The sequence below is a fragment of the Aspergillus udagawae genome (assembly GCF_001078395.1).
Source record: "Aspergillus udagawae IFM 46973 DNA, scaffold_7, whole genome shotgun sequence".
Classification (NCBI taxonomy): domain Eukaryota; kingdom Fungi; phylum Ascomycota; class Eurotiomycetes; order Eurotiales; family Aspergillaceae; genus Aspergillus; species Aspergillus udagawae.
In genome coordinates this window covers 262,714-288,411 of record NW_025091270.1, presented here as the reverse complement: position 1 = coordinate 288,411, position 25,698 = coordinate 262,714, and the positions used below count along the sequence as shown (strand labels likewise).

The window sequence follows — 25,698 nt, the reverse complement described above, 5'->3', positions numbered from 1 at the left end:
CACAAACGGGTAAAGTAGGCATCTCTTAGCCACATTGATGTGTAGTTTAGAAGTTTTCATCCACGTCAGTACTGACTTGGCCGAGCTGAAGAATAAGGTTTAATGACTGCCAGCTGATTGTGCATATGTAACTTACATTATCCCGGCGACAAATAATCTATTGATCGGTGTTGCACTATTGGACAAATACCTGGTTCAAATCCTAATAACAAACAGGCCTGGCCCAATGGGGAGGTTTTATGTACGAGATGAACCTCCTAGCTGCAGAGTTATCACACACACCACTGCAAGCCCCTCCGATGGGGTCCGGTATGATCCAATCACGTAAGTTGCCGATCGCGAGGAATTCATCTGGGACCTTGAGACAATCATTCCGGAAAGCACGAAGCTGATGTGTAATATTCCGAAATATGATCCATCATTTCCCCATAGGCTGTGCACGCATCCATGTATTTCGAGGGTGAAGTGACCGCCATGCCTCACCTGCATTATTGATCGACACTGCCACTGCATCCTGTTTGGAAAAGTCCTTGGTTGGCTGGAGTCGACTTTTCTGGCCATTACACCAACATGTCAAAGAGTATTACACACCTTCAAGAGATACAACTGGTACACATGGCTTCGTGACGGAGCGCCACGAATATTCCCCGCTCATGGCCATCGAATTGAGAGGACCGATGTCCCTCTTATCACAAAAAGAGCTGGGTCTGCCCTTCCTTTCTTTCCTTTCACATTTTCCCATCTAATTTGCTCGTCCTTCGAGCTTCATATTGCACAATATATTAAAAGTAACTCCTAGGAGACGGCGCAGTATTCCTGTCCGTGATTACATTTTAACTATATGGAATCGCAAATGGACGACAAGATGACTGCTTCTCCTGTCGGCATATCTGCCTCGGACACATCCGCCGTCGACAAGCAAACGGGTCAATCTGGGTCACAGGCTTCTATCCCTAAAGATATGGCTTACCATACACTCAGCAAGGCACTTCTCTTCCCGGATATAGATCAATACCAGCACTGGCATCATGTCGCGCCCATGCTCGCAAAGTTCCTCGTCGACGGGAAGTATAGCATCCATCAGCAATATGAGTACCTGTGTCTCTTCGCCCAGGTCATTGTCCCAGTGCTTGGCCCGTACCCGACACCAGGAAGAGACGTATACCGATGCACACTGGGTGGTAATATGACAGTCGAACTGAGTCAGAACTTCCAGAGATCAGGATCGACGGCGCGAATTGCCTTTGAGCCCGTCCGCTACCAGGCGAGTGTCGGCCACGATCGATTTAACCGGACCTCGGTAAATGCGTTCTTCTCCCAGCTACAATTGCTCGTCAAAAGCGTCAACATAGAACTGCATCACTCCCTCAGCGAGCATCTGACACTGACGGCCAAAGATGAGCGGAGCTTGAGTGAGGAGCAGCTTACAAAGTACCTCACAAACTTTCAGGTGAAGACCCAGTATGTTGTGGCATTGGACCTGAGGAAGACTGGCATCATTGTCAAGGAATACTTCTTTCCTGGTATCAAATGTGCAGCCACAGGTCAGACTGGATCCAGCGCATGTTTTGGAGCAATAAGGGCAGTCGACAAAGAAGGCCACCTAGATAGTTCGTGTCGATTAATCGAAGCACATTTTCAACAAAGCAAAATCGATGCGGCTTTCCTTTGTTGCGACCTTGTTGACCCTGCGCATACTCGATTTAAGGTCTACATCGCCGACCCTCTCGTCACCCTCGCCAGAGCGGAAGAACACTGGACGCTGGGCGGACGACTGACAGATGAGAACACCGCAATTGGGTTGGACATCATCCGTGAGCTCTGGACAGACCTGGGTATCATCGAAGGCACAATCAGTCCATCGGGCATATTGGACAAACCGTTCTTGCCCATTATGCTGAATTATGAGATGAAGGCTGGCCGGGTCCTCCCAACGCCCAAGCTCTATATGCCACTCACAGGGATTCCAGAAACCAAGATAGCGCATACATTGACTGCCTTCTTCCAGCGTTACGACATGCCAGAGCAAGCAGAGGTGTTTATGGAGAATTTACAGGCATACTAGTGAGTTGACAGCTGGCTTCCATGCCACATCTCGTTTACCTTGCTAATTGGGTTGCAGTCCCGGTAAGGATCTGGAAGAGGCAACGCGTTACCAAGCGTGGCTGTCCTTTGCATACACGAAGGAAAGAGGGCCATATCTCTCTATATATTACTTTTGGCCTGAATGACCGTCGGGCAATTGGAACAGACAGATTTTCTACGTGAGACACGGTATCGGCAAACAATGATGAATCGAACCAGTCAATTGAACTGCACTTCATTATGTTTGATGTGGGAGACTACGCCCGAGATGCAGTATGCAGGGGTTACGGACTGGCATACCATCCATCCTTTTTACTTATTTCTACCCTTATACTTTACTTGTAGGTTTGTTCGTATAAGAAATGAACTGATTTCAGTAGATATATGGAGTTATATAGCTGTTTATTAACGACCCTGACCGCTGACTTTGGGAGCGCCTTAGATTGGAAAGATGGAGAGAGAAGCACAACGGACCAGCTGCCATGGCAATAATTCCATGCTATTCTGCGCCGGAGGTTTGCCACGGGAGGTATAACAACATAACTAAAATATACGCAGGAGGCTGGTAGGGCTGCAGGGACGCAACCGGGGAGGGGCAGAGTTTGGTGTTTGGGGTTGTTTACAGTCAGCCTCCGACTGGCCAGTGAACTTTTTCTAAAGCTTTACTGTCACCCTGCCAAGCTGCAGTAGTTATCATTCATCACACCGGGTTCCTACGTTAGACTGGGACCATTAGTCGAAGTCGGCCGAGACGGGAGGATCGAATGCAAATGCCGTCCAGACAAGCCCCGGGTCCAGATACAGATACAGACACGAGAATCATGTCATATGTTGGAACTAGCAGAACCTAAGGCAGATAAACTATCTGGGGATCCCATAAACTACTAAGAACTTAATATCTCGATATCGCGTCGCCAATGACAGTGCCAGACAAAGATTAAAGGCTATCATTTCATGCAAATATCCCAGCCACAGATGCAGATTTAAAGAAGGGCAACAGCAGACAATATAGCGGCGGAGACACATAATACTCCGGAAATGACCATGCCATGCGCAGAATCTCCTCTGAACTGTACGTAGGGGTTCCCAGATTGGATAGCAGCGGATGGAGACGCTGGCATGCTTGCAGCGGCCTTGACAATCACTTCAGGTGAATGGGTTGGGGATGCCGAAGGGGTGGCCGCAGTAGAGACCGGGCCATTGCCCGTAGCTTTCCTGCAGGTGGATTGGTCCAATTCACTGACGACGTATTCCCTTTGAATCCAGAGAGCTTCAGCACGTCCGCTGCAGGTCTCATCACTATGGCATGTGTTCCTGTCATAACCAGCATAATTATAGAAAACTGCCTTCTTCTGCTGAAGAAGCTCTCCATCTATGTTGGCCGATTGCGACACGACAGGATAGCCCATGTAACCGGTGATCGACGCGCTGCTGGCACAATCAGCGAACGCTTCACGGACGAAATAAGCGGTGGTGTGGTGGTCGCTATGGTCTCCGTCTCCGTAATCATGGACAAAGTCCTGGGTGTTGATGTGGTCGTATTCAAATTTATCGGCCAGATGTCTCAGCACATTCACCAAGTCGCCCTTGGAGTATGAGGATCCGCCCCAGGAAGTCAGAGAGGGTATGGTTCCTTGCCACAGTTGCTGCAGGCTTCCGGATCCAAAGCCCTCTCCTCCGTTGTTACCGTCTGGTAGCTGAAGAAAGACAAGTGAGATACTAGGATTGTTGTTCAATGTAAACAATGGGATGTTGAAGCCTGGGATGCCGGCGTCCGACTGTGTCCAGGTGTTGTCATTACCGCTCATTTGGGCGTACGCAGCCTTAGACCCTTCCTGCCGAGAGGTCCAATAGTCTGCACCATTGCCCGCGTCTCCAGCGGTAATGAAGATGGTGCGGACCCTCCGGCCAGATTGAATGTCATTGAGAAGTTTGGGGCTGAAGAAGAGGAGATCGTCGTCCTCATGTGCGACAACGTTCAGGGTTTGGGCGCCTGCAGTAGCTGTGAGCGCTACGGGAAGAAAGAAGTGATGGAGCTTCATTCTGGTGTGAGAAAGCCGGTAATAGGATAGAGGAGGATAGGATGAGAAAGAGATGGTATGTGAGATTGAAGGAAAGCTGCGCGGCTGATAAGGAAGTTTCCGATGTAGACAAATAGTACGCAAAACATATTTCCATTTTCGTACTCTGTGGGGAGGCTCGCTGAACAATGCTGCAAACCATAAATGGCATCTTTCAGGTACCTGTGTGTGGTTGGTAAACATGCCGTCTGCCCCTGGCAATCATGCCAACTACCAGCCTCCAGGTAGAAAGACAGCGAATATGGTGTTAGGACGTTGGCCAGCTTTATACATATTACCAAGCTGCTACGATCATCAGCAGTTCCATCTGGCTACTCAAAGCGCGGGCAATGAGAGGTAAATGAGCAAGGCTTTTACAGACATTCATAATTCTTTCGGATTATCCGGGTCAAATAACTGACGTTCGCACCCTGCCCAGTGGCACTGGCAAATCTCTTGTTGCGACAAAGGTACCTATACCTTCCTGGACTCAACGGTGTCGGTCCCTCTCAAAATGGACACAGGCCGGTTCCAAATCGGCAGAGTCACTTCGTATACTCACTTTGTCAAAACTTGGTGTCCGATCCAGAGCCTCTCTTGGTCAATCACGAGGCCCGTTGATGCTTCAGTGGACCCATCCTATGTCCGATGTGTACTTGTTATATCGTAGAGGCTGGAAACCGTGTTCGGGCGAGGATTTAAGCTGTCGTAGTTTGATCGTCCTATCCGTGGTGTAAGAGAAAGGGACGTGCTGTAATGGCCAGACGAGGGTAGTCTTGCCAGAGGCTATATCGGGATGCAAGAGGTGCAGTACAACAGACACTTCCTGGGACCTAGACGAAATAATCATACATATAAACAATATGTGGGAGCATGGGTCTTTCCACAGGCCCTTGACAGCCATCTCAGTCCCCAATGTCCAACGTACATCACTGATCTCCATGAAAACTGATCTCCGTGAATCTATATTCTCTCAATAACTACCAGTCGTGCGTTCCGTTAAATCCGCAGGAACTAAGGCTATACTTTAAACCTGAAAAACAAATAGCAGGCAAAGTTGCATTGCCAGGTTAAATCAACTTGGGTACTCTCAGTCCAGAAGGTGGCCACAAACTGAAAGTGATCATGCGATTAAGTCACAGAAATCACTCTACAATTGGCTGGGAAATATAAGCTGAATGTCTCACATATTTGGCTGTACAAATGGAATGTGAATATAAACCTATTGTTGTCAAGACGCTATCTGAACTCTCCGGATTTGGCCAAGGTCACTGCCAACGGTAGCCGTGGCGCCTCAGCAAGAATGTCGATGTAATAATGCTTCCCGACTCAGAGCTTGGTTTGGCTAAATCTTTGCAACTACTGAACCCGGTGCATTATGTTGTCATCTTGGTCCTGCGGACTACTGAGACCACTGAATGCAGGCTGCCTTGTTACTGCCTTACTATTTCTGCAAACATTGGACCTCAGGCACTGCAAATCATGATATATTTGCCCTCATGTCAATTGAAAGGATTCCTTGTCCTTTTGCCCCCTTACTTTCAAAATGATCTATACCCGCCCTAGTTCAGGATACACATTCCTGGTGGCTGCATTCATATTCGCCATCCTGATTCTCTGGAGAGAACATGTTTGGAAATTCAATAGTCAGCTGCTCCTCCATTGCAGTGCCCCCACTACAACTGTCAATGTTACTAGTTCCGCGATTCCTAACCAAGTCCATTATGTATACATCCTACGAGATGCTGACGCTGACTTCGCGTTCCAATTCAAACACTTTCTTTCTCTCTACTCCGTCTTGCAGCATTGGCACCCCGATACTATCTATCTCCACACCAATGCTAATCCAAAGCGCATCGAGAATGCCCGGGCAGGGAGGACGGGAAAGTGGAGCCAGCTTATATTCAACACTCCGAATCTGCGAATAAACCATGTTGAACCGCCAACTGTTGCTGGAAACGGGAAGCCCATTGACCAGATTGAGCACAAGTCCGACTTCATCCGCGTTTCTGCCGTCTGTGAGTTCGGCGGCATCTACCTTGACTGGGATGCACACCCGATTCGCGATATTAAGGTCTTGAGGGAGAGCGGCTTCAATTCGGTCACTGGCCGCCAAGCCGGCGGTGAGATAATGAGCGGGACCTTCATGGCCAAGAAGGATGCTCTCTTGCTCCAGATGTGGAAAGCCGAGATGCACAAGGTTTACGATGGGGGTTGGACAACGCACAGCAATTCAGTCGTGACGCGATTGGGCCAGCGTCTGGCGCGGTTGCCCGGAGAAGTCCTGATCATGGAGCAGGATGCATTTGGGCCTGGGAGCTGGACCACATCTGAAAACATCCTGCTATACGGCATTCACAATGAGACGGAAAACAATCTGGAGAACGCTACTGATTGCAAGTCCTTGCCGTCTTACGAGGAAGGAATTGCGGATCGATGGGACAGGCCGCAGGACTTTCCGTCATGGGAGTACGACTACTCCCATACATACATATTACATGCTTTTAGTCCTGCTCGGAATGGAAATCCGGTCGAGGGCTTCGAGCATATCACGCCGAAATATGTCCTGGAACGGCAGAGTAATTTCGCACGGCTGCTTTATCCCGTCACGAGGGATATGTGTCACGCCGGCTTTGTGGAGATAAATGATCCATATGCTGGATGATTAAGCCATTGTTCATATACGCCCAACCAAGGATAGAGATTTACGTGGTCGAATTGTACAAATCATCCTGTTATAGCTATTATGTCCTCTGTTCTAGATGAAATTGTACTGGAATCTACTGGCAATCAGTCAGAAACATAGCTACTGCGCAATGGAAATCCACTGCAGTGCAAACCATACAAGATTTGTCATGAAAGCATAAAGCAGTTGTTCCAATAGATGGACAGGGGTTTATATCTATCGCCAGGTTCTGTCAAACTGAGACACGCCTAACACCTAGACCATGTCTTACTGTGCTCATATGTCCGTTCAGGTCATGCGAGTGTCATAATCAAGTAATGTTTTGCTCACCAGCAATGTAAATGCAGAACCCTTCAGCCATCCACTTGTGGAACTGCTAACCCGGTTTTTGACAATGCTCGCAACGACACCGAAAGCGGCATAATGGTCTAACAAAATCCGAAAAGAAACTGAAAAGGGGAAAAACCAGCGGCCGTGATGAACTAAAAATAGGGCAGAAGTTACGGCTGTGGAATGACAGAGAGCAAGGGGCTCAACCAAAGGGGCATGTGGACGCTGAGGAATGTTTCGGTACGGGCTGTGGAATTTGGATTGAGCCCTCCCAGAATTTCCTAACTAATTGCTGAGGATATTCTTTTCTCAGTTTTTCTTCAGAGGGACAATTTCACTGTTCATCAGGCGTCAAAATGTTCATTCTTATATTGTTCCAGCGACTTTACCCCTGTCCCTGTGAAGGTTCTGGTGAACAAGATATAAACGGTTTCAACCCGCATTGACGCAAAATAGTTATCCAGAATGTCTGTTCACTGTGCTTATTATTACCTGCAAAGCCATTGTTGCATTGAATGGGAGGATAGTCAGAGCGGGCCCGCTAGTGAAACCACCTAATTGACGAAAACAAAACAGGGTAATAGGATTCCTAAATAGGCGCATATACATTTCACAAGGGCTTGCTCAGACTTACTGAAAGGTCCGGGTCAAACCTATTCTCAGCTAGCTGGCAGAGACCATGACTGAGGATATGTCTCAGCAACTCTGTAGTGTGTATAATGCCGCCGAACAATAGCCTAACGTAATTGCTTGGTATGGAACGATGGAGGCATTCAAATGCCACAATAATGGCCATCAACTAACCCTAGAATTTCAGAGTACTTTGATTCAAGAATCGCAGAGCCCTGCATCTATTAATGGTCGTCGTTAGCTTCATTGAGCAGTATGAATACCGCAGGACAACCCATTTTCGGGCAACCCGCGTCGAAATAAGTCATTTGACTGCTGGTTCTTTCCATACATACCCGGTGCGAAAACAGAAATCCGAGACCTTGGGAACAAAATCACTAAGGGCTATAACAGCAGCTGTTTTCGTCCCAGGTTCCTCACGTGAACATGTCACTCTCGAGTAGTTGATTGAAGCACAGAATGGTAGAACCGAAGGCAGTATCGGTCCCACTTTGGCCTATCCTCGCTGCGTTCGTGGATAAGATCCAAAGAGATCACAGCCCGGGAAGATATGTCGACAGAACTACTGGGCCTTTGCTTATGCCGTCGATTATCCCATTCAGCAGTCACAGTTAACTCGAAACCTCCCTGCGCGAATTTGGCAACATGATCTTGCACACCCCCCGGCGGCGTCTTCACATTACCAAGATTCTCCCCGGGCTACTTGTTTTCTATGCCAGCGTCTATTTCCTCTGGCCGGTAGTCAGGACAGGCTACAGGAATGGGGATTGGCTGTTCATCAGTCGCGACGTCCTGAGCGATGACATACTTTCGCATACTCAGAACGAGACTCTAGGCGTGAGGTCCCTTTATATCCTATAGCACTTTCGTACTATCTAACCCGACTGGTCTATAGTTCGAGCATATCTATGCGATCGGCTTGAAAGAACGGACTGACAAACGGGACTTTCTGACTTTAGCATCTCTCGCTGCTGGTTTTAAGGTAGACTGGATTGATGGCGTGCGACCTGACGACCTGGATCCCAGATCCCTACCTAATGTACGCGCCAGCATCCGCACTTTATTACTGATCTGCTAACCTGGAGATAAGGGAATTAACCTAACTGATTTGAAACCCACTGCCGTGGCCTGCTGGCGCGCACATATGAATGCACTGAGAATGTAATACAGCACACTCTCGCCAGACATACCCATTCCCCAGACCGTGACTAACGGAATTGGACTGAACAGGGTCCTTCAGAACTCCTACACGACAGCCCTTATCCTAGAAGACGACGCGGATTGGGACGTGGCCATTAAACGGCAACTTCGCGAATTTGCCCGTGGGGTGCGCCTGCTAAATGGCGAGGAAACCGCACCCAAAAAGGCCCCCTATGGCACAAACTGGGATATCCTCTGGATCGGAGGCTGCGCCTCGGGCCCCGGAGCCAATGAGACGACCTTCTTCGCCATCCCAGAGGACCCAACCGTCCCCAGTGTCGAGAAGCGGGACGGCTGGGGCGGCCCACTGGATACATGGAAAGAACAGTATCCCAACTTGCCGATCGGGTCGACGCGCTTCTTATATCGGGCCGAGATGGGCTGCTGTACGTACGGATATGCCGTCACAAGGGAAGGGGCCAAGAAAATCCTTGCCGCGCTGTCCGTGGATCGCCTTGACTGTGCTGTCGATAATGCCATGAGTGACCTGTGCGCCGGCATTAACGGTCGTCGGCAGCTGAAATGCTTTGCTACGTTTCCTAATTTGATCGGCACGTATAGACACGCTGGTCCGGCATCACGCGACTCTGATATCAACGGTGGTGATGATACCGCATTCCATGAGGCTCAAGCATGGAATATGGTCTACAGCACTCGGCTCAACATCCATCAGCTGGTGGCGGGCGAAAAGAAGGTATATTCGCAACACAAGAATGAAAACACAGGCGCCATAACGGAGTTGGATTTAGCGGAAGTTTACTATCCCAGGGGGGTCTTGGTTGGCTAATCTGGACTTTTGTATATGGAAGAATCTATAAGACGAAAGCAACTGCGTTGATCGATTGCCATTCCCTGTGATTTGAGCCCATATGGCTGGTTTTCTCTTCGTTGTAGATAGTTTGAGACTGTGCCCAGTTCTACCCCGTGGCTTGTGAAATAGGAGCCAGAATGGGGACATACACGTTGAAGCGTCTGCGTGTCGAGGATGGTTCTCGCAAAGGTATTCTCTAATCTAATTACATCCTCCTGGGTGTATCGCTTAGAACGCTCACTGGCTGCGGTTCGTGTTCCCTTGAATAGCAATTCACTGAATGCAGGGTGCCCCACACACATTGGTCTTATAGTAACATGAGTGCTACGCTACTTTGAAACGTCAGATATTTTGGGAGTAGTCTTGGTTTTGTGACGATTTCATTTTGATTGTATTGCAGATATTAATATGATGTATTAATACCTTGTTTAGGATAGGCATTCAAGGAGAGTGACCACCACCTACTTTGCAACGGTTTCGTCGGTCATATCAATTGCCGCATTGGACAATTCGCACATGACTCACAGTTCTTCAGTGGCTGCGAAGCACTATACGCATGTATCTGATTGTAAAAACCACACAGATTAGCTTGCCTTTAATCTGAAAGCATTCGATCTAGGTAAGGTCACACATACAAGGTCATCCCTGTCAGGGCCATTAGGATACCGACGAGGCATCCCCTCGAAATTGGCCGATCGCTCAGTGCCCATCCCAACCCGACAATGATACAAGTTTTCAAGTGTCCAATGACAGTGCTGCTGACAGGGCCAACAGAATCGATGATGATGAATTGTGATAGATTCACCAGACATGCAAGGATACCACTCTAGAAAACCGAGTTAGCCATTTTTAGCGCTGTAGCAAGACAGTGCAATAGGAGGGGTCTGGGGAAGGAAGTATTACTGCCATGATAGAGACGTATAATGATGTCGAGAGGCCGGCAGTTGCTGGCAATGTCTCTGCAAAAGGAACAATGCACAGAAGTATAGCCGCGCTCAGTGGAGCCTGGTTCAATAGGAGTTGAACACTGCCGATTTCGAATTTCCGGTGATAGCGTCCGACGAATGCTGTATATAACGCACTGGCAACGACGCCGGTGAAGGCAAAAACCGCGCCCTTTGAAGATGCTGTGACTTTGCCGTCTGTCCTGGGTAGTGCGTCATAGTATGACATGGTCCCGACACCGCCACACAGCACTATCAGAGGTATGATGGAGGCCGTGGGAATCCTTGCACGATACAGAAGATAATTCAAGAGCGCGGTAAGCGGTGTCAGAAGTAGTCGCACGAGTTGGTGGAAGATGACCGATGAATACGCTAGCGAGAGATTCTGCAGTATCACCTGGAGACACATGAGTACAGCCAAGTGCAGAGTCTGGTGGACTGGCACTCGCTTCGCAGTGAAGACCCCGCACCAAGGACGTGATGCCATCCAGAGGGTGAACCCTGTTACGAAAAAGTGGTAAGATGCAAAGGCGATCTGGCAGTTGCCGAATGACTCGTTGACGAAAATAGACTTGTTGGTGAATATCTTGCATGGATCAGTAAGTTTCAGGGGTTGTCAGGCAGTTGTGCTTACAATTGCGACTGTAGAGACAATATTTACCATGGTCCATATCCCCAGGCGGGCTCTGGAGCTTCGAGGTCTTAGTCAGTCTATGTGAAAATTGAAGGAGTATGAACGTACCCGTTGTTGTCTTTCTGTCCCAAAATTTCTCTAAGATCCAGTGGAGACTTGAGCCACCAGCTGAATGGCCATGGCTTCAGCTGCTCGATGGCATTTTCACCATTGGGACTCACATTTGCTGCCAGTGAGACAACCATTGTACTTGGGTTGCCATATACCGTCCCTTGAACAGAGGAGAGACATTGACTTTAAACGTAAGAGGGCATCTCCCCAAGAAAATAACATGCTACTGTCCTTCACTAAGGTGGTAACCTACATGACAGTTGATTTCGAATGCGGACATCCTAGTCCTATCCGCTAGTTCCTGAGCTCAAAAGACCCTTATCATCTACTGTACTTATTCTTGGCAGTCCTAGACTCGGTGTTTTTATTATAGATATGCTATGGCTATGTTGTAGGCTATACCACAGTCTCAACGTGTACATATTTGATCCTATTCCGTATCGCCTCGAATGCAATTGCACGCTGGAGATACTATATCAAACAACCTTCTAACTTTATTTATTGTTTAATTGGCAATAATGTCCCCGTCAGACGTCGTTGTCATCCTACTTTGTAAGGTTGCACTCCATCTCTGGGTACTTCCGCATTTGGCAATCGCCCTCCAACAACAAGAGTTGCAGATCCTGTTGGCTCCAAGGGATCCGCATTGGGATCTTGGCATGTCTAGCTGATTATTGCTGACTATTATGGTAATTCATAGGAATGTGACTGGAATGAGCCATGAGCTTTAGAGTTCAGACACTGTCTTCATGGCACTCGGTTACTATAATACAAGAAGTGGAGCACGGTTTTCATGATGCATTCAGGGAGATGATGCCGTCGTATAGCCACTTTTGAAACAAAAGTCCGGCTTTGGTAGGTAGTATTAATGAACCCAATTGCTCTGGTAGCCGTGGTATTCCCTGGAATTACTCCAAGGGATCCTAAACCGAACTCTTGACAAAGTACAATATGTAACACGCTCGAAATCACCGCCAACCGATAGGTGAGGATATGTGATATCCTCCAAAAGCCCTGTAGAATCCTCATTATCCATCACCAACTCTTCTGGACCAGCACAGGAACAAGCCGTTATCATGCACTCGGACTCTCCGTCATCCTCGTCGTTACTTCGTTGGCTGAGGGCACAATGCTCGCGCCGGCGCTATCAGTGCGCCTTTGGAGCCGCGATCTTGATTCTCCTTCTATTCCACTTCCGTACAACAGTGGTTCCCTTGGAATCTCCCAGCCGGCTGGCATCGCATTTCTCTAAGCCGTCAACGGCTCGCGCGGTGTCAGCTAGAAGCCTTCTTTCACGCCCAATCTCAAAGGACCCGGTCACGATTCCCAAGATCATCCATCAAACTTGGTTTCCCGCAGGGAGCAACATGTCTGAGCGAGCACAGTCATGGGTACAGACCATGCGGAAACAGAATCCAGACTGGGAATGGGTCTTGTGGGATGATGAGACAAACAACATGCTAGTTGAGACCTATTTTCCGTGGTTTTGGGATACTTATTCAGGACTGCCGAAAGAGATCATGCGAGCCGATCTCGTGCGCAACTTTTACATGTATCTCTTTGGCGGGTACGTTTCTCCTTCCAGATGTATTCTTTCAGTACTATTGACGCTGATGGGATTCTCATGCTGCAGAATGTACGCCGACGTAGATACTGAAGCCCTCATCCCGGTTGAACCGCTCTTCACCGGCCATGGAACTTCGCTGGCATCGCATCACAAGACTCTGTCCTCGTTAGGCCCCTATGAATCTCCCCTTGTGCAGCGCGCCTTCATGGGACGAATGGCTCACAGCGGCGACCTCATGGCCTCGGCAGCGGTGCCTAACGGGTGGATGGCATCTCCTCCAGGCCATCCGTTTTGGCTCATGAACATCATCTTCCTGATGGAGCATCCCGAGGGAACCGGCGATGGGTCCGTAGAGGGCCTGACCGGGCCAGGCGTTCTCAGTCTGATGATCAAGCATTATTACGAGAATTTCAAAAACGAATCGTTGAGGCAGCATGTCTGCGATCGGGTCCAGCAGCGACAGCCTTCCTGGTCGATTTTCTGCGAAAACGAATATGTGCACAATGAGAAACTAAGAGACGCGCTGATCCTGCTTCCGCGACAGCAGATTTATCCCTTCAGCTGGGCGGACGATGCAGACTCGGTCTGTCTGGCAGCTTACGACAACCCCCGGTTCGATGCGGACGAGTGTAAACGGATCATGGAGGTCGACGCCTGGCCGAGCTATTTCATCACCTACTGTACTCATTCTTGGTAGTCCTAGACTCGCGTTTTCATTACATACGTTATAGCCATGTTGTATCTGCTGCAGTCTCCGTGTACATATTGCTGCTTTTATTCTATACAAAAAGTCCGCATTGGCAAGTAACATATCGATAACGCGAAGTTAAAGCAAGCCGTCCGGGACGCCTTCTGTCTGCGTTGATAGTTGACTATTCTACGATGCCCTCTTTCAGACATTGCTGTCATCCACTTTGTAGGGTTGCACTCATCTCTGGGGACTTCCGCATTTGGCACTCACTGATCGATCACCCTCCAATAACGAGGTCCATCACTCCACTCTGCTCTCTTTGCTATTGTCTTCTGTTCCCGGATGTGGATTCAGCCTGATGGCGTAGTAGTCGGTCCCAGGCAGGTCGGTAGAGACGTATATAAGCGTGCCCGTGGCGAGAGGAGAATGAATTCTATTGCGCACACAGTAGTCGACAATCATCCTGTATATTATCCATGGAGCGTCATCGCTTCCATGGCAGTTCATGATCTTTATGGCGACCATAAGTCGAACTGGCAGTTGGTCCTTGATGTCCTATCATGGATATTCTGGTCCAATGCCACTATTCTACTGAATAAATGGATTATCAATTCCACAGACTTTCGTATGTTGACTGTTCCCACATCCCATGTATGTTAAGCTGACTTGTCTCAGATTACCGTGAGTCTCTAATACTGATCTTTTGAGCCTCTGATCAGTTGCTGATTCTGTAGCTATCATCCTAACATGCTGGCATTCGGTGTTTGCGACCATTGTCACCCAAGTCCTTGCACGGACGACAAGGCTGCTTGATGGCCGGAGGAATATACCCATGGATGCGCGGATATACTGTCGGACAATACTCCCAATTGGACTATTATATTGCGGGAGCCTAGTCTGCAGCAATGTGGTTTATCTCTATCTGAATATCTCCTTCATCCAGATGCTCAAGGTGCTTTATTTTCTCTACATTAAAGGCGATTTGCTAATGATTCTAGGCGGCTGGCCCTGTTGTCACACTTATCACGAGCTGGTCTTGGAAGGTCGCAAAGCCCTCAATTGGAGCCTTCATCAACATTCTCATCATAACACTGAGCGTCGCAATGGCCGTGTCGGGCGAGATCAAGTTCTCATGGCTGGGTTTCGGTTTCCAGTTCGCCAGTCTAGTCTTCGACGCCAATCGACTCGTCATGGTCCAGATCCTTCTATCCGACAGTGGCCAGAAGATGGACCCGCTGGTCAGCCTTTACTACTTTGCGCCTGCGTGTGCTGTCATGACATCGCTGGTGGCCTGGCAGGCCGAATACGCTTCGTTCGGATGGGGTTCGATCGCGCAGGCTGGGTGGACAGTTCTGACACTGAGTGCTGTGATGGGGTTCATGCTTAATGTCTCAATCTTCCTATTGGTGAGTTTATTCGATGAAGAAACAGACGATATCCGTGCTGACCCACAAAGATTGGCAAAACGTCCGGCTTAGCGATGACGCTGATCAGCATTCCCAAGAATATTTTACTCATTGCTATCTCGGTGCTTCTCTGGCACACACCCATCAGTTTCCTGCAGATCTTGGGATACAACATCGCTCTATGGAGCCTCCTTTTCTACTCTATCGGCTGGAATACTGTCAAAGCGTATATTGACGCTCTGAGGGTCTGGAGCCGCAAGAGTGAGGAAAATGAGGTCTTGTTGGCTGATAGGGTGTGATCATCACCGGTATATATGACTCCTAATCTGTCATTGGATATGCGCCCTTGATATTTATTGTTCACGATCATAGATATAATGCCATATTTGAGATGTACTCATACTTGTTGATACTAAGCATCACTCATTAAGATTCGATAGATGTAGGCGTGATAGTTTGCTTGACCTGACTGGGCAATTGCTTTACTGAACCCAGAAACCAGAAACCCTCTTTGGTCTGTTCTTTCATTCTCTTTCTGTATTTTCAACTGCTATATCCAAAGACTCACAACACGGTCGCCGCGACAAGAACGGCAATCAACACAAAAGGCACCAGGACATAATGCTTGTAGGAGCCCAGAGGAGGACGACTCTGATGCAGGACTTTCATCTGGACATCCGCCTGAGGGAAGAAGACGCCCCGGCCGTTAACGGCCATCATGGATCTCCGTTCGGGGTACTCCGGCCGACACAGCAGATATCCGACCGGGACCCACAGGTTGCTGGCAGTGAGATAGCCAATATGCAGCAGAGGGGGCCACGCCACTGTGGTGAGCAATTCCATGATCAATGATTTGGGAGCAATGGCATAATTGCTGCTCGCGGCCGCATAGAACGACAACAGAAATGTGCTGAGAGTCGCAAGGTACAGGAAGAGACTGTGTACAAGCCCGTTATCCAGCAAATCTTTGCGGAGCTTCTTGTAGATCGGCAGTGCCGTGAAGCGGTTCCACGAATTCGCGCTACTCCCAGTGACAAAAGAGCCCTTTGGTTTGCTCGAGACGCAGTGAAAGCGAATGATCGCCAAAATATGGGCTAATTGTGTTAGTGTTGTTCGCAACGTCGGGCTGTCAGATATGACTTACCACTTGCAAGCCAACTGTTCTCGAGATGGGCAAATGGGCCAATGCGAAAGCCCGTGTGGGCGGATTGGATCAACCCATGCGTCCACGTCAAGGCGACGTGTAAAACTGCCAAAGTAACTTGGATCCGGACCAACAAGGGCGATGCCGCGGGAATCAGACGCCCCGAAATGCAGAGGACGGGAACTGCCGCGAAGCCTACCATGTACCCAACCAGCCCCAAGACGATGGACACTCCATTGAGGGCAATGCTCCACTGCCGATGCCGGGGAATGCTTTGGTCCGAGGAGGACAACAACACGGATGGCTGTTGGGAGTGGCCAATCTGCCATCGGTTCCTCTGCGCGATATGCCCATCCAGCGACGAGGGTACCAACCCCATCTGCAACGGTTCTAGCACCTGCATCGTACGATACCCCAGGCCCTGCAACATGAGCGACAGCTGCCAATCCTCCGAGAAGGAAAACGTGGGATAGCCGCCCACATCGACGATCGCCTTCCGCCGAAAGACGGCCCCAGATCCCGCATCGATGGCGGCTCCCATCCGGTCAAGCTCGGAATTGTGACATGTGTAGAAGTGCACACGAGACTGTTGCAGCGGGTCACCGTCGGGCAGGTTATAGTAGTATTGCCTCGTCGTGAGCAAAGCGGCCTGAGGATCTCTCAGCAGATGAGGCAGCGTGGCTCGCAGAAAATCGGAGGTGGGCATGCAGTCGGCGTCCAGAACGGCACAAAACTCGGGTTGGACCTCGTTCTGCAACGAAAAGAGCGCATAGTTGAGGTTTCCGGCTTTGGCGAACACGCGGCCGGAGTGCTGTCCGCGCGTGTGGTATGACAGGTGAGGCCATTGGGAGCGTAGTTCTGTGACGGCATCACGCAGCGCAAGGGAGGCCCCATCATCCAACAGAAGCACTCGAAAATGAGTGACTGGGTAGTCCATAGTGCAGGCCGCGCGGACTGTGTCCAAAACCACATCGGTCGGCTCTCCACAGCAGGGAACCAGGACGTCGACCCGAGGCAGATGGTCGCTGCCATGGAGTCGCAGTCTGTCTCGGGGACGGCTTTGCGACGACCTGCCTGCTGCTACCGTGAGGAGCTGATCATTTCGGGGCATGCCTGGCTGGAGTCAGTTGCCATAACGAGATTGCGCACACCGCCTGATTCGTCGATGACTTACGGGCGAATATATACTCGACAAGAAGCATGAGCCATATCTGCCATGTCTGCTGGGATGCCGTGATGACCAGGAACAAGCGCACGAGAAAGTAGAGGTGAAAGGCCCAGACGGCCGCCTTGCTAATGAGATAGAGAGCGTTCCTGTACTTCACACTGCACCGAATGCGGTCGTCTGGTGGAAGCTCCCGGATGTCATACTCGTATTTGGACAGCATTGCAGTAATTGGCTGGGCTATTTTCGTGGATCAGGGGTACTTCCAATCGGCTTTGTTTGTTGCTGTTCCCAAAATGGAACCAATTCTGCACTCTAAAGAACACTCATCATGGTCGAAATTGGACTGCTCGGGTCAACACAATGGGCTCTACGAAAGTCTGAAGTCGAAATATTTATCTCCTGAGAAGACATCTTCTTTGGCTGTGTTCCCCTGAAGGCACGAGTCGGTGAGGGTGTGGCTTTTGTCTAGATGCCATCGCGTCGGCCGATTGGCTGCCCGCCGGTACTCTTGGCCCACTAATTGCCTAATCGGGATATTTGAGGTTCTACGAGATGCGCCGACGGTCGACGAAGAATGAAGAAGTAGGGCCAAGCCGAGAGACGCCTTTTCTTCTTCGGTTGTCTTGCAATATGTTTGGCAAGCCACTCGTTCCTGTTATGGCCTAGATACTCTATCTCAGGTCAATGAATAACCCCAGAATGGATACAAATGAACAGATTGACAGAAATGACAGCCGGAGTTCGGAAGTTGCCGGATCCGTGACTTGGCAAATAGCACAGCCATCTGGCGGCCAATCTAGGCCATAGTATTCATAGGATAATGGGACTAGCTCCGTATGATTTTCAAAGTCGATTCAATGGTGGACTCTAAGTTTTATACAAGAACTGACGCAGTTGTTGGAATTGCAAGAGCAATTGATGTGTTTCCTTAGTATTAGGTGCATATTCCAGTTCTGGATAAGCATATAGATATTAGATCTTCTCCTTCACAAGTGACCAGAGGTTCTTGATTAGATTAAGATCAGGAGAGTTTGGTCCATGGAGGCCAAACCATGACTTTAATCTGTAAGGAATCAAGCACGGTAGCACCCTTCTCACAATCCTTGCAGTATAGACTGAGGCATTATCCTACATGAAGATATCACCAGGCTTAATAAACTCGGGAAGCCATGCTTAATTGCCTGTTACTCCCCTTTATGCAGATTCTGGATCACTATCTAAAGGGACCAAGCCTGTATATATATCTTCACCAAAGCCTGCCTAAAACATCTATTTAACACCTTTCCCTGTCTGTTTGGTGCGGACATTATATTCATAGAGTTAATCTCTTGGTTATTAGAATGTCCAGATCAGTTAGAATGTTGGATACTAATACCTCTCTTAAATAAGCACTCATCACTCCATTTAATACATGCCCAATCTTCCAGTGTAATAAAGTATTGATATTAATTTTCCCAGTTCAGACATGCTAAAGCTTGCTATACAATAAGAGCTGGTTGACAAAGCTATCTCTATTTATAAAGATTATATTCTTAAAGAAGATATATAATGCCCTCTTTTTCACAGTATTATCTACCCCAGTAAGAAGATCTTGCAACTTTAGATGAGGAGAAGACTACCTTGGATTATAGAGATGATCTCTCTGCACCTTAAACTGACAAGGACGTCGAGAATATGGTTCTGATAGATTATCAACGCGTTTTCATTCGTTAGTTGATTTAATAGTTGAAAGGGGAACGTCAGGATGCTTGGCTTTAATCTTGAAATAGCTCTATATAATGCTCTTTAACTCACAGATTCGTGGGTATAATCGAGGGGTTAATTCTTTGCCTTTACAGCCCATTTTGGTTGTTGATATCTAGGTAATGGATAATGGATATCTACGCGTTTGGTGGTATTCTGCTGCTGGCAGAATAGTAGGTGGTAAGGAGGTCAAATACTTTTTGCACCCCACTGTAGTTCGGAAGTTGTACCAAAATAAGTCGCCAACATATGCATCCCACACCTAGGGATACTAAGTAAACCCTTTTTACTAAGTATACCATGTTTTCAACGTATTTTCTGCTGGTTACTGAATGCAGGGATTAGGAACGTCAAACTGCATTATAGTCAGGCACAGGCATCTAGACCTTTGTGGGGGAGTTTGAAGAACAATTACTGTATATGGCCCAAGAACATGCACTGGATAAACTTCAGCCTTTGTATCAAGCCTCGACACCAATGTAACTCTCCCCAGCTTTTAAATTATTGGGGGCCAACACCCTGGCTGATTCTGAAGCACCGGTAGTTGCTAGTCGGCTTTTATGAATTAACTCTTCCTTAGTGTCGAAACTGGACATTATCTGCAGCGACAACGGGCGTATCAGAGTCATCCATCGCGGACGGGCTTGCCAGCGCGGAGATTACAGCGTCGCAATTTAGACGAAGCTTACCACATCCATCCTTCTCGCCGAACCAGTCGGGGCAAAATCTAGCTCGGCATATGTTGTTTAGTATATTGGTCAAAGTCATTAGGCCAAGTCACGCCCAATGCACGTTGCATGAGCTTAATCAATCAACAGCCATCACAGTTACATCGGCTTCGCCGATCACCTTCTCTGTCGATTCAGGCCCGGCCATTTCTATGGCATTCGTATGGAGTTTCCTTGAAAGATTCTTTCACGAGGCTTCATGCGTGTTTAGAGCGTTTCAGCCATGCTTCCCTCCAGCAGTTTCAACGCCAGTTGCAACGCTGTACGGACATTATCCTACTTCATGAAGTTACCATCGCATGCAGACGAAGAAGATGGCGTATCGAGGATGTTGCTCGGATGTATGTCGCGTGCAATTGCTGGTGGACAGCAGCAGGATATGGCATAGTTGGAAATGGGATATAAGACAGTCGTCGCCTTCGCAGCTCGTTCTCACGATCATTCCAACGCACACACACAGTCCTTTCGCCCTCCCCTCAGGATTCTTGACGAATCTGTCCTTTCTCTTCTTGTCATTCTCTATATCGTTTACTTTAGGTCACTCTTTGTATTCCGGCTTCTCGCCCCATCGACTTCATCACCATGTATTTTACCAAAGTGGTCAGTGCCCTCAGCCTGATGGCTGCTACTGTATCTGCCCTGCCCCATCAGATGTCCTCGCGCGCGTCCGGTGCCCAGAACGTTGTGTACTGGGGCCAGAACGGCGGCGGCACTGTCGAGAACAACGATCTGGCGGCCTACTGCACGTCGACCTCCGGCATCGATATCATTGTCCTGGCCTTCCTGTATGAGTACGGAAATGGCAACAAAATCGCCTCCGGTACCATCGGCCAGTCCTGCTACATTTCGCCCTCTGGGCAGCCGCAGAACTGCGACGCTCTAGCCTCGGCCATCAAGACCTGCCAATCCAACGGCGTCAAGGTCATCCTGTCCCTCGGAGGCGCCGTCGGCGCGTATTCCCTCTCCTCCCAGGCCGAGGCGGAGACGATCGGCCAAAACCTTTGGGAGGCCTATGGCAATACCAAGGGCAGTGGAAGCGTGCCTCGACCCTTTGGAAGCACCTTTGTCAACGGCTGGGACTTTGACATTGAAAGCTACGCTGGAAACAACTACTACCAGTACCTGATCAAGAAGCTGCGCTCCAACTTTGCCTCGGATCCTTCCAACAAGTACTACATCACCGGTGCGCCACAGTGTCCCATTCCGGAGCCCAACATGCAGGTCATTGTCACCAACGCTCAGTTCGACTACCTCTGGGTGCAGTTCTACAACAACCCCGGCTGCTCCGTCAATGGCCCCATCAACTACGACCAATGGGTCTCCAACCTGGCCAACACCCCCTCGGCCAACGCCAAGATCTTTATTGGCGTCCCTGCGTCGCCACTGGGTGCGACGGGAACGTCCAGTGGTGCTCAGTACTATCTCCAGCCCAGCGCTCTGGCTTCGCTTGTGGCCAAGTACAAGAATAAGCCAACTTTCGGGGGTGTCATGATGTGGGCCGCCGGCTTTTCAGACGCCAACGTCAACAATGGTTGCACTTATGCCCAGGAGGCGAAGCGCATCCTGACTACCGGGTCTACCTGTTAATCACAATCAGCTGGATGCTCAGCATTGTGGACATTCTTTACTTCTTCTGTCGCTACCTCGCCTGTCGTTCTTTATTCTGTGTGTCTGTTAGCTGGCTGGGCCATCACCAGCAAGTGTACCTGCTGTGACTGTAAACTAGATTGAGATTTCTTGAATATTTGAAGATTTTTCATGCATCCTCAAGACAAATGACACGTAAACACTCTTTTTCATCCGGTAGGAGAATGTTGGCTAATTGAGCGCCTCGACTCCCGCCGGCATTAAGTTGACCACTGCGATATTACCTAAAGTAGTTCTTATATCCCCCTTTTCCCTCGGGCTTATCAAACTGTTCCTCCGGTACTGCTCAACGTCTGTCCAGATGGATATTATGCAGAAAGAACATAACAAGGAACATATGGCCAATGCGCCGATGCAGCACTGGTCAGGGACCACTGAGCATCGGTAGCTACGGTCATTGCCTTTCGTACAGGAGTTCCTAGGACATACTGTGAGCGACAACAATCAAGCTGAATATGGATCACGCTTGACTCTTGGCTCATCAGAGTGGTCCTGCAGCAGCCTACTGGACCGCTTCGCCAGACAGACCACATCACTGTGCAAAGTCCTGCATACTCAATTCCCGGCAAAATATACGGAAGAGAAGAAGGGAAGCAAGCCTCTTCCCAATAGCGCCTCCCACACGCAGAAACAGAACATTGCTGTCACGACAGACACCTCCTGTCGGGTCACAACTGCCTGAATAGACACTTGCGGCGCTTTTGATTGACCCGTGATCAATACCAATAAACGCCTTGGCCGACAAACGACGATTTATTTCGGTCTTCCCATCGCCCATATCGACCAAGCCGAGGACACTGCGATTGAGTCTTCCCAACACGGGCAATACTCCGAAGTTGCACACTGCAATGATGGAGGCTGGGCAGCATGGCTCAGACCAGAGATCACCAATCAATATAAAAACTGGACAGCAGCGCCGTGTTCACTGCTGACAGCGTTACATCGCGGTGGTGATGGTTAAGCCATCTCCGCATCAGGTTCCGTGTTCAGCAAATCGCTTCACTTGGCATGCAGAAATACGAACAGTCCAAAATACATCCTTGGTGGAATTATCTCAAATGCGCAGGTGACCTCCTTCCTGGTTAAACTCGCAGAGTAGGCTAATATCGTCTAAGATCAAAATATATAAAGGCGAGCATATCCGCTTAGCAGTTTCCACCCCAACTCCTCTTCCATCCCCCATCCTGTCAAGATCTTAGCGTTCTCCTCCTCTACGATGAAATTCCTTGCAATTGCTTCTCTCCTGGCCTCGGCCAGCGCCACCATCGTCTATCCCTACACCAGCGCGTCCTGCGGGGGCGATTATGTCGGCAGGATCACCGCCTGCGGCTGTACCAATATGAACCGCAACTACGATATCAAAGGCATCAAACTCGACTTCCAAAGGGCCACGGCCAGCTTCTACAAGGGCAGAGATTGCCAAGGCGTTCGCATTTCCAAGGCCTCGGACCAGACTTGCGTCCATCTTCCCGTCGGTTGGGAATCCTTTGGTTCTGTGAACATTCACGGGGGGACTTGCTGATCGCTGTCGCACATGCTCACGAGCCTTTGCGTCGAAAGTATGTGTGCGGAATATGGGCATACCGTCGAGAACGCATCATTGCTGAGCTAGCCAGGCCAGTTGGGAAATATATGTTTCTTCTATGTGCTCAAATCTCTAGGATAATCACAATCTATTTACAGATTCTTCAAGGGTTGCAATATCTAATTCATGTGTTCTATTCATATCCATGCGCCATCCATCTCAATACCCTTCAAATCAGACGTCTAGGTGGCGTTGTTCTCGCAAGTCCAGCTTGCCGTGGATGAACTGTCATGAATCGCTTTACCCGAAACGTACAGACCCATGCCACACTAGTCTCTGTTAGTTGCTTCCTGGGGAAGGGACAAGACTGATGAGCTTACCAGGGCGCAAGCGAACGCCAGGATGAGGATATTGACGATGGTCAAACAGATCTTGGAGCGAGTTGAGAACCATCGGCCCTTGTTCATCACGAGCCAAAAGATGGCGGGCAATCCGTCTATCCAAGTTAGCAGTTACTCAAAACCTAGCTGGGGGATATCGGTGACTTACAGCTGAACCAACTTCCAAACAAGGAGCTCTGTAGATCTCGTTAGTAAAAGCCCAAGGGAACTTAAAAGTGAATGGACATACAATCAAACTCAGCAGCTCGTTGAACACAGGAATCGACTCCGCGATCACCCAGGCCACGACCCAGACGCTCAACCCGATGGCCACCCATGACCCGATGGCCAGGAAACTGTTCTGGTGCAGGTGGGCGGATCCTCGGAAAATGCGCACGTAGATATACTTGCACGCCACATGGCCAAAGACGACACCGGCAATCACCACGGTGGGAATCGCCAGGCCGTAGGCGACCTTTTTCATCACAGGTCCAGCGGACGACAGAGCAGGAGACGCCACGTCGGGGCCAGCGTAGCGGTAGATGACCATCGCCGTCACGATGTACAAGCTGGTGTCCACCACCTGAAGCATAGTCAGGGACTTGGGGAAGTCCCGGGGATCATGCATTTCCGAGATGAACCCGAAGAAGGCGACATGGGCAACTAACGGAATTAGCCACTGGTGAGAATAGAAATGAAGCGATGTCATGAGGACGTACTGTACGCGAAGATGATGTTGGTTACGGCAAGGAACGCCTTCTGGAAAGAAACCTCGGTGGTCGCATCCACGTGGACATGGTCTGGGGCTTGCACTCCGATCGCGATCATGGTCACCGTGGTAGCTACCACAATACTGATGCAGGCTGGTGCATTGTCAGCCGAATCTGCGGATCAATAGACGAGGAGGAATGCGTACACGCCATAGACATCCAATACACCTTGCCCATCGTGCGCGGCAGGGCTCCAATGCAACTCACCACCAATCCAACCACCCCAAAGACAATGGTACAGGTTCCGTGGTTGGTAATGGTGTTGAAGAGCACGCTGAAGGTGAGGATGTGACTGGCCATCAAGAAAATCAAAAACAGCAGCTGACCGATGCCGAATAACTCCCGTCCAAAGCGGCCCATCAGCAGCTCTCCGGCGTCTCCCATGCTATGGATCTGGGGGAACCGGAGTTTGAACTGTCCCATAACGTAGCCAGTATACCACGAGATCGCGGACAGCCCAAGAAGCAGAATCACCGCTCTGCGTGGTCGTGGTTAGGATGATCGTAAATGCGAGGTTGTTCATGGTACACTTACGGGACGATCCCCAGCGTCGCCACGGCTGATGGCAGAGACAGAATCCCGAGGGAAATATTCTCAGCAACCATCACTATCTCTTGTTAGAGACACATGGTAGAAAACAGGAAGATATGTTGCAGCCTTACATGTTCCACATTGCCTGCAACCAGGTTAGCTGAGGAAACGGACAAGGAGGGAACGAAGAACGAAGCTTACCACCACGACATAACACGATATTTGACCTCTCCGCATTCTTCATTTCCAAAAGGGTCATTTGCCGGCGTCCCATCAGCGTATTCCTTCTTTTCGATGGTGGCATCGTCGGCGGTTGGGTCGTTAACAACGGCAGGGGCCTCGAGATCCCTTGAGACGGTCATGGCGGTACTCTGTAGACGACAACAAGAAAGTCAAAGGAAAGCAAGGTCCAGAATGAAGGAGAATCTGGAGAAGAAGAAAAACGGGGATGAGCCAGATCTTCTAGAAGAAATGTAGGCTAACCGAGTGTTCCTCTTTTCACGGATTTTTTTTTTTTTTTATATTTTTCTTTCTGGCGCTTGGCAACTTCGGTAGGGTTGATGGATCTCGGGTTTACTCCATACGTGAGACTTCTACGGAGTTCTCTCTCTGGTTGCGGTTGATATCTGTCAGCCATGATTATTTCTGCAGCTATGATAATATCAGTCATGGACATTACGTATGAGAAGTCCGATGCTAGCCAGCTGCACACACTGAAATTTTTGTGTGCGAGAATGAGATCGCTGAGATGATCCCTTCCTGTGCTCCACTGGGCAGTGGATCATCGTCATCGTCCATGGATGATATCGCCGCCTCGGATTGGCCAGCAACCCTCACAACGAGGATTCGACATCATCATTTGCCTCTGGCCGTCTGATAGGCATTTCTGGAACATGTTCTTGGGGCA

General features: G+C 49.3%; 11 protein-coding genes across 11 annotated transcripts; 7 read left to right on the top strand and 4 right to left on the bottom strand.

Moving 5' to 3' along the window:
• Positions 1 to 853: 853 nt before the first annotated feature.
• Positions 854 to 2,231, top strand: cdpNPT (putative dimethylallyl tryptophan synthase; the record flags this gene model as incomplete). Its single annotated transcript, XM_043293648.1, has 2 exons — positions 854 to 2,064; positions 2,123 to 2,231. The coding sequence occupies 2 exons, from the start codon at positions 854 to 856 to the stop codon at positions 2,229 to 2,231; spliced, it is 1,320 nt and encodes a 439-aa protein (XP_043149583.1).
• An 837-nt stretch (positions 2,232 to 3,068) lies between these two features.
• Positions 3,069 to 4,127, bottom strand: Aud_008782 (uncharacterized protein; the record flags this gene model as incomplete). The annotated part of the gene is made up of 1 exon (XM_043293647.1): positions 3,069 to 4,127. One exon carries the CDS (start codon positions 4,125 to 4,127, stop codon positions 3,069 to 3,071), a length of 1,059 nt encoding a protein of 352 aa, XP_043149582.1.
• A 1,564-nt stretch (positions 4,128 to 5,691) lies between these two features.
• Positions 5,692 to 6,810, top strand: Aud_008781 (putative glycosyl transferase; the record flags this gene model as incomplete). Its single annotated transcript, XM_043293646.1, has 1 exon — positions 5,692 to 6,810. One exon carries the CDS (start codon positions 5,692 to 5,694, stop codon positions 6,808 to 6,810), a length of 1,119 nt encoding a protein of 372 aa, XP_043149581.1.
• Positions 6,811 to 8,436: 1,626 nt separating this feature from the next.
• Positions 8,437 to 9,778, top strand: Aud_008780 (putative LPS glycosyltransferase; the record flags this gene model as incomplete). Its single annotated transcript, XM_043293645.1, has 4 exons — positions 8,437 to 8,628; positions 8,687 to 8,830; positions 8,882 to 8,952; positions 9,022 to 9,778. The coding sequence occupies 4 exons, from the start codon at positions 8,437 to 8,439 to the stop codon at positions 9,776 to 9,778; spliced, it is 1,164 nt and encodes a 387-aa protein (XP_043149580.1).
• An 873-nt stretch (positions 9,779 to 10,651) lies between these two features.
• On the bottom strand, positions 10,652 to 11,625 carry Aud_008779 (putative solute transporter; the record flags this gene model as incomplete). Its single annotated transcript, XM_043293644.1, has 3 exons — positions 10,652 to 11,332; positions 11,381 to 11,432; positions 11,489 to 11,625. The coding sequence occupies 3 exons, from the start codon at positions 11,623 to 11,625 to the stop codon at positions 10,652 to 10,654; spliced, it is 870 nt and encodes a 289-aa protein (XP_043149579.1).
• A 942-nt stretch (positions 11,626 to 12,567) lies between these two features.
• Positions 12,568 to 13,755, top strand: Aud_008778 (glycosyltransferase family 32 protein; the record flags this gene model as incomplete). The annotated part of the gene is made up of 2 exons (XM_043293643.1): positions 12,568 to 13,058; positions 13,125 to 13,755. The coding sequence occupies 2 exons, from the start codon at positions 12,568 to 12,570 to the stop codon at positions 13,753 to 13,755; spliced, it is 1,122 nt and encodes a 373-aa protein (XP_043149578.1).
• Positions 13,756 to 14,244: 489 nt separating this feature from the next.
• On the top strand, positions 14,245 to 15,454 carry Aud_008777 (uncharacterized protein; the record flags this gene model as incomplete). Its single annotated transcript, XM_043293642.1, has 4 exons — positions 14,245 to 14,374; positions 14,484 to 14,701; positions 14,748 to 15,155; positions 15,206 to 15,454. 4 exons carry the CDS (start codon positions 14,245 to 14,247, stop codon positions 15,452 to 15,454), a joined length of 1,005 nt encoding a protein of 334 aa, XP_043149577.1.
• A 265-nt stretch (positions 15,455 to 15,719) lies between these two features.
• Aud_008776 (glycosyltransferase family 2 protein) lies at positions 15,720 to 17,687 on the bottom strand (the record flags this gene model as incomplete). The annotated part of the gene is made up of 3 exons (XM_043293641.1): positions 15,720 to 16,249; positions 16,300 to 17,412; positions 17,474 to 17,687. The coding sequence occupies 3 exons, from the start codon at positions 17,685 to 17,687 to the stop codon at positions 15,720 to 15,722; spliced, it is 1,857 nt and encodes a 618-aa protein (XP_043149576.1).
• Positions 17,688 to 20,520: 2,833 nt separating this feature from the next.
• On the top strand, positions 20,521 to 21,525 carry Aud_008775 (glycoside hydrolase family 18 protein; the record flags this gene model as incomplete). The annotated part of the gene is made up of 1 exon (XM_043293640.1): positions 20,521 to 21,525. One exon carries the CDS (start codon positions 20,521 to 20,523, stop codon positions 21,523 to 21,525), a length of 1,005 nt encoding a protein of 334 aa, XP_043149575.1.
• A 1,276-nt stretch (positions 21,526 to 22,801) lies between these two features.
• Aud_008774 (putative secreted antimicrobial peptide) lies at positions 22,802 to 23,107 on the top strand (the record flags this gene model as incomplete). Its single annotated transcript, XM_043293639.1, has 1 exon — positions 22,802 to 23,107. The coding sequence occupies one exon, from the start codon at positions 22,802 to 22,804 to the stop codon at positions 23,105 to 23,107; it is 306 nt and encodes a 101-aa protein (XP_043149574.1).
• Positions 23,108 to 23,352: 245 nt separating this feature from the next.
• On the bottom strand, positions 23,353 to 25,153 carry Aud_008773 (putative amino acid transporter; the record flags this gene model as incomplete). The annotated part of the gene is made up of 9 exons (XM_043293638.1): positions 23,353 to 23,439; positions 23,491 to 23,606; positions 23,660 to 23,687; positions 23,741 to 24,153; positions 24,210 to 24,353; positions 24,407 to 24,738; positions 24,795 to 24,867; positions 24,923 to 24,936; positions 24,993 to 25,153. 9 exons carry the CDS (start codon positions 25,151 to 25,153, stop codon positions 23,353 to 23,355), a joined length of 1,368 nt encoding a protein of 455 aa, XP_043149573.1.
• Positions 25,154 to 25,698: the final 545 nt, after the last annotated feature.